Source organism: Chenopodium album, chromosome 1 (genome assembly GCF_948465745.1).
Source record: "Chenopodium album chromosome 1, dcCheAlbu1.1, whole genome shotgun sequence".
Taxonomy (NCBI): Eukaryota; Viridiplantae; Streptophyta; class Magnoliopsida; order Caryophyllales; family Amaranthaceae; genus Chenopodium; species Chenopodium album.
The window spans coordinates 4,594,565-4,607,522 of record NC_137834.1 but is presented as its reverse complement, the minus strand read 5'-3'; the positions used below and the strand labels follow the sequence as shown (position 1 = coordinate 4,607,522).

The 12,958-nt window shown below is 36.3% G+C and overlaps 1 protein-coding gene across 1 annotated transcript; it reads left to right on the top strand.

Annotated features, from left to right (window-relative positions):
- The first annotated feature begins 8,612 nt into the window (after positions 1 to 8,612).
- LOC145636726 (uncharacterized) lies at positions 8,613 to 9,905 on the top strand. The gene is made up of 2 exons (XM_081688299.1): positions 8,613 to 9,052; positions 9,145 to 9,905. Exons 1-2 carry the CDS (start codon positions 8,614 to 8,616, stop codon positions 9,753 to 9,755), a joined length of 1,050 nt encoding a protein of 349 aa, XP_081544425.1. The 5' UTR covers position 8,613; the 3' UTR covers positions 9,756 to 9,905.
- The last annotated feature ends 3,053 nt before the right edge of the window (positions 9,906 to 12,958 follow it).

Sequence of the window (12,958 nt, the reverse complement as noted above, 5' to 3'; positions counted from 1 at the left end):
ATAATAGAATATTTTGCGTCTTTTCTGTATCATTCACAATTTATCTTTATATAAAAGTAGATAAGTATTTACTTGGTAAGCAAAAACTTGAATACTTTTTAGGAATATTTATGATTTGATTCTGACGAATTTAAATTATTGGCGATTTAGCTTTATGGTTATTCAAAGCAACACTTTATTTGGATAGTTAGGATGACTATCATGATGCTCTATTTGTAGCAACCTCAAGCAATGAAGATGAAAATACAACACGCTACGAGTCCTTTTCGTGGTAATTTAATTTTAAACTCATTATACTTAGTCTTTGCATTCACAAATGTACTTATGAGTATTATATTTGAGCAAGTGTCAGGCTAATGTTAAGCCATGTTCTCATCAGATTATTTTCAGTTTAGTTCACTTCAGTTCAGATCTAATAAGTTCAGTTCAGTTCAGCTCCTAATTTCCTTCTCTCGTACAGTATTCGTTTCAATTCAGTTCAGTTCAGCTCAATGTGGTTCAGTCAATGAGAACAGACCCTTAATCTATGAAGCCGGAGCTGATTAACTTGTGAGTGGTGTTTCAGTGTTTGAGTTGTTTAGCTGGAGTTAGGTTGATTTACCAAAAGAAAATAAAAAATTGTTAAAACAAATTATTTTATAAGTAAGTTGATGGGATTTTATTTTTATTTGGGACATTATTTTGCTTTGCTGGGCCCTTTGTTACCTGCCTACATGAAGGGGACTCAAAACAATAAGATTTTGTTTTTGCAAAGATTCTATTAACGAAAAACAGTAATACAATCTAAGTCAAACAATAAGGTTATTTCATTTATTTTTGTACAAGTAGCTTAGTATGAATAATGACTAATGGGCAGGGCAGTATACAGAGTACTTGGAAGTGAGTAGTGACGCACCTACTAAAACTGTGGGTGCCTTTATCGCTTTATGTGTTATTGTTATTTGTCGGATAAAAGGAGTTGGCCTAGGAAATGCAGTGGAAATTGCATGTAATTGGGCGTCACTTTCATTATTCACTACTGTATGTAATTAAGAAAGATCTTGCTAACGAACGCCCCTGGGGCGTTGGATAAACATTTAAAATCTTATCTAAAGTGGTATTAATTTGGGAAAGTATGACAAAATTACGCGTCGATCGGTTTAATTAATGTTAGTTTTTATTTAATCTTTCTACTTTTAACTAGATTATCCAACGCCCCCGGGGCGTTCGTTAGCATTTTCCTTATTGATATGTGTTCTATTATTTACGAGGTATTGATTTTACTAGGAACGTGTCATATTTTTTTAGGATGTTCATTCAGTTTGTCAGAGTTTAGCTCCGACTATATTCGAATTCGACTTGAGTTACTCATTTGGCTTATGGTGGATAAGTGTTCCAACAAGAGTTTTATAGCTTACGGTGAAGCTCGAACGCAATATCTCCCTTAAACTGTTAAACGTCATTAAGTTGCATACTAATGAACTACCGTAATAATTAACAATGTTTGTTTATCTCCGTAATAAGTTGGGCCTTCATAATACATGTGTAGATTGATCCAGTTTAAAATTAAATCAAATGCAATAGTTGTATCGTGACTCAATTATTGAGCCAAGTCATAACTCATAAACCACACTTTGTTTAGTTATGTGGGGCCAAAGTTTAGGGATTAAGAATTTAAGATGATACTTACGAGTATTTGTTTAATGAAGAAAGCGTATAACAAAAGCTAATCAGTCCATTTTTTAAGTTTTGAAAGTGAAATTACTTTTGTTAGGGATATAATATGCGATTTTTGGCACTTATTTTGCTAAATCTAAAAACATATTGTACATCTATTGTGCAATCAAACAAATACTACCTCCGATTCGCATTACTCGCAATAAAGGATTATTTTGCTAATCTTTCTCCTCTGACGTCCCCACCCTTTTCCATGACAGCACACCATGACCACCAGTCCACCACCACGTACTCCATAGCAACCACCTCATCACAACCACCACAACACCGTACCACCTGACCTCATCCCGAAACCATGTTTAATCTAAGGTCCTATTGGTTAATTATGTCTAAATTAGTCGAAAAAAGCTAGATTAGATACAATTTATAAAACTAATGCTACTTAAGAGAACTTGGCAATAAAATTATACCGTTACCAATGAGAATGAATTGGAAAAAATATATTAATACTAATAAAGATGGAAAAAAACACTTAAATTTATCATAACCCTTACCTAGAAGAAATTGTATGAGTACTCATGGTGAGATGGATATAAGTCATTGCACATTATAAAAGTTTTTAAACATTTAAACTATGAAATTTACATCTAAATTTTTATTAAACTAAATTTCATAAAAGTTTTTAAAATTTTCATATAAGTTATTATATATTGGTTTTTAGGTGGGTGGACTCACCCAATAATTTGCAATCGTTCCCTGCAGGAGCCGGTACGCTGCATTGTACAACCATTTTGTAGGAAATAACATAATCTAGAAAAATAATGAACATATAAATGTAATGAAAATATACCTAGAGCTAACATATTTTTAAAATGAAATAAACATATACCTAGAATGAAAAGATCATATTTGCACCAATAAAGAGTGGAAAGAACATATGACCATGTTCTTTGATTGTTAGTTTAATGTACTTTTATTTGTGACATAATATTCTTTGAATTTTGTCTTCAAATTATGATGGGTACATATAATAATAGTATAAGTAATGTTCATCACATAATATTATCATGTTTTTTTTTTTTTTTTTTTTATCAATGTTACAGATGTTCTTTGGATATAAAAAAAATAAATAAAATAAAAGTAAATAAAATTGGATGTTCTTTACAAAATAGCTAAATGTTCATTCCAGGTTTTTTATCTGTACCGAGCATGATACAGTCGCCTATACCTTAAAATTTTCAATAATTTGTGTTTCCTTAATATTGAATCAAAAGTTATAGCTTATTATAAGCTTAACAAGATTATGTATTATAATGTTTTTTTAAAAATATAAAAAACGGTAAGATATAAGGAGGACCCCACTCTTATCACAAGAAAAAGAGGATGGCTATCACAAGAAAGGGGGAAGGGGTGAGGAATCGAACCCCTATCACATGAGGAAAGAAGGAGGGACTAACCATCCTTCCAACTTCTAAATCCTCTATTGTTATAGACTTCTAATGTAGTAAAGTATACTTTAATTTGAATTGAGATGTAAAATAATTTGTAGAAATAGGAATCTCTTATTTTAGCTTAATAGAAATATTATCGCACACGGTTACTTTTATCGACAAAGAGAGTGATCTGATCGTGTTAATTTAAATCAAGACAATTATAAACCACAATTAGGAATGTTATGTAGGAGATTATAGGTACTAAATTGCGGAAAATATATGAATCATATTCATAAAGCACCTAAACCAAGGATCTCATGCATAACACATAAAGAAGTAAGAATTATACCTTTGAAGCGTGATTCCACAAGTGATCGAACAAGAACAATAAGGAGAACAAGAACCCCACGTGTGATTCCTCTACTTAGTCCACGAGCACGGATTAAACCTCCACTAATGCTAGTTAGTTGTGACTGAACACTTCAATCAACCTTCAACGGAGATTTGAGCCACGAACACACCACAACACCACCCATGCGCCACCCAAGGAGGAGGGTCGTACGGACAGGGAGGAGAGAGAGAGGGCTGAGTAGAGAGAGAGAGTTAGGGTTTTTGGGAAGCTTGGTTGCTTGTGTGACAATTCACTGTATGTCAATTGTTGTGTCATGCAACACCAAACATTGACGACCCTATAGAATGAACTAATTATCTCCATAATCGTGATCCTTGATATATCTAGTAATTGCACTTATCGAAGACATACATCCTTCATGTTAAATATGAGTTTAGGCCATATCCGCAAATCAAGAGAGAGATGAGTTCACTTCACAAATCCAAAGGAAGGTCCATCCCAAAACCATATGGCAATAGGAGGTTTAACCCTTCAGCCTTATAAAGTGTTTGACTCTCTATTCTTCAATCAATGTGGGACACTTACATGTGGTAATATTTGGGAGGTGTATTCTTCAACACTTCCCCTCACATGTAAGGTCCCTTTAACTTTTTTGTCTCATGTGATTTTGCCTGGCTAGAGTGCTTCTTCGCTCCCTGATGTACACATTCTTTACCATATTTATTTTACCCTCATTTTATAGCTATGTTCGTATGATTTCTAAGCTCTACGGAGCTATTTCTCGCTAATATCCTCCTCTCTAGTGTGGCTTGGTCTATTTGATTGATTTTGTAGGCATATGAAGATTTCCGGATGATTTGGACTTGTTTTGGATAGCCACGAAAGCTTATTAAGATGGAGGAGAATTTTACCCGTGTCCGCCCTGGAGGGTAACATTGCCCTGGCAGCCAGGGCGAAGAAGGAAATTAAGGAAGGAGAAGAGAAGAGCAAAGTAGTACATAGATGTATCTTACCCCCGCCGCCCTGGCAGGGCAAGTGAAGTTATCAACATTATAAGCTCCGAAAGTCAGATTTTCTACTTGATGCTTCTCGCGCCCGACCGGGCGGCTTTGCCCGGTCAGACCGGGCGGAGTGTCGAAGACCCCGTTTTCCTATTTTTTCGGGATTTCTTAACTAAGGGTTATAAATACCCTTTGTAAATCCCGACTAAACATACTTAGTTATTATATTCTAGCTTTTAAACCTTCATTAGAACCCTAATATTCTCTCTAGATCTAGATTACATTTCACTTTCAAGTTTTAATCTTTATTCATCAACAATTGGTACTTTTCTTCATTCAAGCAATTGGTATTCATCTTTATTTCTTCTTTTACTTTTAATTACTTATTAATCATGTTTTCTTCATTGAATATTGTTTTTGCTTTCGTTAATATGTGTGAGTAGTTTCTTTATTCCAAGATCTAGCGGAACCCGAATATGATTAATGCATGATTTAATTCTTTAAATTCTCTAATAATAATTGTAATTGATATGCTTAATTGATTATGCTTATGCCAATACTAGATTAGGGATAATTGGTATTGTTATTAATCCTTTGTTTTAATCGCAACGGGAGTTGGGTTTTGACGGATTTGAATAAATCAATTAAGGGTTTGAAGTTCATCACGAGAGTAGTTGAATGGATGATTAGGAAGTTAGAGTAATGTGCTTAAGGTCTTTAATTTACATGAATCCACGGAAGTAGGCTTGATTGTGATTAGAGAAGCCATTGATAACTCGGGAGAGCCCATTGGTATTATTCATGGATTACTTTTCCTCTTTAATCAATTAAATTATGTGTTAGGGGTAGAACGACTATTGCATTAATTGTATTTGTGGTGAAGCTTGATCTTGGATGTTTTTAGCATTGATTTGTCATATTGTTTTGATTTAATCGTTTTAATTAGTTCTTTAGTTATTGATTCTCATTCATTTGATTTGGTTACTTGCTTAGTAATTGCTTGAGTCTATTTAATTAGTTGAACCATAGTCTCTTGGGATCCGACCCTTGCTTGCCCGTCTACATAGTAGTGGTCTAGTTAGGTTTATTTTTGTTAGGTACGCGACACGCCTATCACTCCCCTCACACGGACCTACTCAACCTGACCCAATGAACTTTAGCAAATTAGGGTCTCATGTGGGTCTGGCTATGAACCATGTTGAATACGGGTTTGGACCATACCCACAAACCAAGAGAGAGATAATAAACCTCTTTTATATATATATATATATATATATATATATATATATATATATATATATATATATATATATATATATATATATATATATATATATATATATATATATATATATATATATATATATATATATATATATATATATATATATATGTATTTATAAACACAATCAACGTGAAAGCAGTCTCGGCACGTGTCCACTTCACAAGTCTAAAGGAAGGTCTATTCCAAAACCATATGACAATAGGAGGTTTAGCCCCTTAGCCTTATAAAGGGTTTGACTATCTCTTCTTCAACCAATGTGAAACCAACACTTGTACATCTATCATCCTTTGTATGAGCTTTATTAGACAACAGACACATTAGGTCTTTGTATAGTACTTAATGTCTTGATGCATGTTACATGATTCCAAAAGAGTGGAATCCTCGGCCCTGTTCTTTTGATCTTTTGGGTAGAGCGAATTTTAGCAGAGTAGGATAGAACAGAGCATGTGTCAACATTGCAGAGTAGGTCTTAGCAAAGTAAATACTCAGCAGAGTAAAACAAATTTCAACATAGTAGAGCAGACAATAATAGCTCAGAAGAACAAGGCTAAATTCTCTTAATGACATTTACATAAATTTTTTATCATAAATTTTTTTCAATCACACATTTCGTATAGTTTCAGTATTACGCATTGATTGATTTTATTTCTAAGGAAATCTTTGATTTTAACATCATAATACGTGAGTCCATGAAAGAAACTACACAATTTCTATGGATTTACAAACAAACTATTAACGTACTAGAGAACTATTAGGAGCAAAGGGTGTGGAAGATACAGAAGATAGAGGCTAGTAATAGGTGTACTCCCTCCAACCCTCCGTGCTTTAATAAGTGTTACAGTTCGACTTGATTCATTTACTAATATATAAAAAAACAACTGAACTGCTATTTGTCGCTCCCAAATTACCAGGTAACGCTCCCTTTTTTACTTGAATGGACCACTATGCCCTTTATGCAATTTGGGTTATAAAAAGAACCTTGTTCCCCATTTGGACACCATACATGAAATGGTCCCCTTACTTCACGACATTACTATCCCGAGCTTCCCAAAATCGGTCCCCACGACCTTGCAACCAAATCGGTCCCCACGACCACCTAAATTTTCTATTTTCAAAAATCGTTAAATTTTCCGACGGGTCTTGGGTCATGGACGGCGAGTGGAACATACGTACGCCGGAGAATGCGTCGGATCATTCTGTAAGTTTTTTTTTTTTTTTATTTTCGGTAATTAGGACATCCGCCTAAAATTTCCGGATGTCCTAGGTACATCCGCCTAAAATTTCCGGATGTACCATGGAACATCCGGGAATTTCAAGCGGAAGTAGGATCCGCCTAAAAAATCCGGATGTTCCATGGTACATCCGGAAATTTTAGGCGGATGTACCAAGGGACATCCGGAAATTTTAGGCGGATGTCCCTATTAATTTTTTTTTTTTTTAAATGTTAAGTACGTTTATTAAGTTTTTTTTTATGTATTTTTTGTTCGTGATCTTGTGATTATTGTTGTGATTTAGTATTTGATAAGTAATGTTATTTTGTTGTATTAATATGATTATTAGTAATATGTTTATTTTTTGTTTCATTATTATTATTATTATTATTATTATTATTATTATTGTTATTATTATTGTTATTATTAGTAATATGTTGATATTATTGTTGTTGTTGTAGTTGATATTATTATTGTTGTTGTTGCTGTTATTTTTATTGTTGTTGTTGTTGTTGATATTGTTATTATTAATTAGTAGAAATATAATTTTAATATTAATATTAATATTATTATTATTATTATTATTATTATTATTGTTATTATTATTATTATTTATTTATTAATTAATGTTATGGTCTTATAAATTGTTTTGTAGTTGTTGTTATAATTTTTTATTATCATTAATATTGTTATTGTTTTGTATTTGTTGTTATTATTATTAGTATTGTTATTAGTATTGTTATTATTATTATTATTATTATTATTATTATTATTATTATTATTATTATTATTATTATTATTAGTATTGTTTTTATTATTTTAATTATAATTATTATTATTATTGTTTTTATTATTATTATTTTGACATAAAGCATGTTTTGTTTAATTTGTATAGGATATGGAATCTGAGGAAGGCGGTGAATTATAGTGGGAATTTTGTGGGAATTTTGTCACCGATACGTTATTTCCTACATTTGACGATGCTGTTACATGGGCTGATGGTGTTTCCATAAATTTGGGATTTATATTGGTGAAATCGTCTTATAACAAAACCAGAGATGGTCGGCCGTATCGGTATTTGCGATGTGATCGGTCACGAAGGAGCAAGCCGAGAGATTTGGAGAACGCGATACGGAAGGACACCAAAACCAAAGCTAATGGTTGTCCATTCTACATCAAGATATATTATGATGTCAGCACCGAAAATTGGAAGATCATTGCGAAAAATGATCACACCGGGACACATAACCACCCAATGATTGTGTACCCAGAGGGTCACCGTAAAGTGAGCGGATTGAGTCCGGGTGCAAAACAGGTTGTGCGGGACATGACAAAGTCCAAGGTTGCTCCCCGTAACATCATGTCCACTATTGCCGAGCAATTTCCTGATGATCATCCAAACATCCGACATATTTACAATTGCCGAAATGACTTCAGGATGGAGATGTCCGAAGGAAGAGGAGTTGTTCAGCAATTTCTTCATCTGGCAGGTGCTTTGGATACCGTATGGGCCCGAGTCCATTGTCATATCGGTAATCGCATCATACAAATTCGTAATGACTTGGAGGCATCAAGGTCTAAAATTGGTCAGATGTACAGACAGTTGCCACTGTCACGTATAAATGGCAAAGTGTCTCAACATTGCTTGAAAGTTTTGGATGACGAGACGAAAAGGATGCGAGATTTGAGTTACCAGGTCCATGAACGGTGTGGATGTGCTATGCGTCTGACCCATGGTCTTCCATGTGCTTGCCAGATACATGATTCGATAGTTGCACAGACAGGATTGTATAGCAGCCAAATTCATTCTTTCTGGAAGATACTGGTTATTGGTGATGGTGTTAACATTCCTGAAGTGGTAAATGATTCGACCGAGGAGGCTGCACATTTTCGGTCCCTAATCGACGAAGTCATGGAAAGTGACCCGGCCGTACGTCGAAATGTAACGCGAATCATTGAAGAGGAGCTACATCCAGATCATTCACACCTTGAAGAACCACATATCAACCTTAACACTCGTGGTCGACCGAAAAGAAATAACACCAGGCGTGATCGTAGCTATTTCGAGCATGTGAACCGTCAACACACTCAACGTGGTGGTGACCCAGAACCAGGTATTTTCGAAAATTCTATATTTAATATAAAAATATGTAAACTTAATACTTGTAGCTTTACTAATAATTTATCTTTTAATTTTGTGTTGTAGATCCAAGTGACATTAGTCAATGCAGGTATTTGAACTTGCTTCCAGCCCCAATGTTGCCGTACATTTCGTCTTGGAAGGATGTGATTGGTGATGGGAACTGTGGCTTTCGTTGTGTCGCCGACTTCTTCTTTGGCGATCAAAATAAGTGGTTTGACGCTCGGGAAACAATAGCGAACGAGGTCGCTGGTCATCCTGATTTGTACGAACGGATTTATGGGCTTGGGCGACTTTGGATGAACGTGGAGCGTATTCGATGGGATGGTGGGGCTGTCGGGGAGCGGCATTGGATGGTTACAATTCAAGATTTATTTCCTATTGCTACGTGGTTCAACGCAAGGGTGATTTGTCTCGGAGTAGGCCTAGTACCAACTTGCTACTACCCATGCATCACAGTCTTACCGCTTAGGGCACGCAACGGGGTTTGGTCACCGACTCGAGAGTTTGTGATTGCTACAGTTGGTGGATCACATTTTATCCGTCTTGACCTTGTACCTGATTCACCACTCCCGCCGATCGCCGGTTGGTGGACGCAAAACCACGAGGATAGTGTCAATGGATGGGATCAAGCATATCAGTTGAGAAGGGACATGTGGGATGCATTAGTTAGGTAGTTTGTAATGTACATTTACTAACTTTGAACATTTGTAAGAAAATTAGAATTACAAAATTAATTTTAAATGTATTTGCTTTTAATCTAACATGATATGAAACAAAACATCAAATATAAAATAAAAGAAGTGTCCAGTTTATACAGTACATTTAAAAAACAAAAAATAAAAATAAGTTCATAACATAAGTAAAACCACTAACAGAACATCTAATCAAAATAATCTAAAGTCCCATTTTTGACTTCCAATCAAATACAAGCTGCTCAGTCATTGTTCGAGTCTCACTCGACATTTCAGGATACTCAGCTAGTGCTCTTTGGTGAATCTCCATGGACCGACCCATCCACTGCAAATCAAACAATAACATATTTTAAACACAAAAATTCATATAAGTCATTGTTAATATAATAATAAGCATAAATACTTACGTAATCAGTGTTAGTCCGCTCAGGCAGGTTGCTTGTAACTCCTGGACCTGGAGATACCCGCGGGTGAGAAAACCTGTACAGCCACTGCATGTAACCGGGCGCAACCGAAGGAGCTGCAGCACTAAGCCTGGGTAGGGCACCTAAAACAACACTCTGAGATACCCCAGGGACAAACCTCTTCCACATCACAGCTGTCATCTCAATCGGGAAGTCTACCCGATACATCTTCAAGTTAGTCGGCCTCTTGGCCTTCTCTGGCCTGATGATCTCGCGGGGAATGCCTTGCACGAAACCAAGCTGGCGCACCACTCTATCAGGCATGTACGGCTCAATGATGTTACGGTACTGGATGCAGCCAATGAATAAAGTGGGGGGCACTCGTAATGCAGGATCAGCTCCGTACGGTAGCCAGTTCACCTCACGGTCAGTAAGCGCATCAATCCTAGTACGAAAAGCTAACAGGCGCTCCAGGTTCTTGCTAGGACATCCCGCTCCTACATCCCAAGCAGACGCACGAGGCATTTGAAGGTCCCGGGTCAAGGTACCCTGCTGTGGCCGAAAGCACGGAAAGTACTCGTAAATCCACGCTTGCAGAAGCGTGAGACAACCAGCAATCGAATCAGCACCTTTCCGTGATGCCGTGCCCAGTTGCCGATACAAGTAGGCTAGTGCAGCTGTTCCCCAAGCATACTCGTTAATAGGGACATCCGTGTGACATAGATCGTGGAGGAAGGAAGGATGCGTACGGTTACCACTCTTGTCTACAAACAGTGTACCTCCAAGCACTAACCACAAGTATGCATCAAGCTGCTCACTAAAATCCCGGTCGACCGCCAATGTGGACTCAAAAATCTTATCAGTCAACACCCCACTACCCTGCCAAATGGTCTTTGTGCCGCAAACCTCAGACAGATCATCTGGAGTCATATCCATGGTGACCGAGCACGCGTCCCGTAACACGTCCGTGCTAGGAGTAGTGGACACCATATTGCCTGCAACCCGTAACCCAAGTATGTTGTACACGTCGTGCAGCAAGATCGTAATCTCCCCAAATGGCATGTGAAAGGTGTTCGTATCTGGCTGCCACCTCTCAACAAAAGCAAAAATCAACGGCCAATCAAGTCTCTTAAACATCAGGCCGGGCAAGTGAGACAACCAACTAGCATCAATCGCCGCAATGTCCTCCGCAGATTGACGGCCTCGCCAAGTGAACAAGTCAGAACATAACTTTGTCCTACTCAAACAGCGTAAAACACTACGCTCCTGCTCCATCCAGATATACCGTGCCACGTGACCGCCAAAACTAGGGATAACTGACCCATCCTCAGGCCCACCCGGCATCGGTTCCTGCACTAACCATGCCTCTGCAGAGCTGGAAGTAGGCTGACTCGACCCACTACCAACAAATCTCCCAAACTGACCCCTATATACCATATGGAAATCCTGAGGGTCCTGTTCTTCATCTCGGTCACCAGCATGACTAGCCGAACATTCGTCTTCATCGTCAGATATGGGTGCTCCACTTGCAGAGTACAAGGGCCGACTATTACCAGACTGTTGGTCTCTCGACCAACCACTAGTAGACCCGTATTGCTGCTGCTCCGGCTGAACCGGTGAAGATCGAGATGTCTGTCTCCTAACAGATGCATTCAGACGTCGTGATATTGCATGTCGAGCACCAGAACCCTCGATCTACATAAAATTAAAAAATAATCCGATTTTAGTAATAACAATAACAATAACCATAATAACCATAATAACAATAACAACAATAATAATAACAATAACAACAACAACAACAACAACAAATACAAATTAACAACAACAAATATAACCTTAACAACAACAATAACTAACAACAATAACTAAAAACAACAATAACTAACAACAATAACTAACAACAACAACAACAACAAATACAAATTAACAACAACAACAATAACCATAATAACAATAATAATAACACTAATATCAACAACTATAATACTAATCATAATTCAAAATATTAATAATAGTACTACTAATAACAACAACAACAAAAAATTAAACAACAACAATAACCATAAAAACCCTAATATCAAATTAGTTTAATAATAATACTAATCATATTTTTAAAAATAATAACAATAATAATAATAATAACAATAATAACCTTAACATTAATAATAAAAATAACAAAATCCAAAAAAAAAAAAAAACAATAATTAACAACAACAACAATAACCTTAACATTAATAATAAAAACCTAATATCAACAAAATAATAAAAATTATCATATTTTTTTAAAATAATTACATTACAAAATATAATAAGCACAATAATAACAACAACAACAATAATAATATCAACAATAATCACCATAACACTTCAAAATAACAAAAAAAAAAACAAAATCCGAAAAAAAAAATAAAATTAACAATTTTATTAACGGGCCAAAAAAAAAAAAAAAAAAAAAAAATGGAACTTCCGCCCAAAATTTCCGGAAGTTCCATGGAGGATCCGCCTGGAATTTCCGGATCCTCCATGGAACATCTGAAAATTCTGGGCGGATGTCACTTCCGCCCAAAATTTCCGGATGTTCCATGGAGGATCCGGAAATTCCAGGCGGATCCTCCGTGGAACTTCCGGAAATTTTGGGCGGAAGTTCCTGGATCCGAAATTAAAAAAAAAAAAAAATACCTCGTCTCTACCATCGCCGCCGCCGCCGCCGCCTCCGCCGCTGCCACCAGCGCCGTCGAAGGTCCTCCCTCCAAATCTCAGCCTAATCCGCCTCGAATC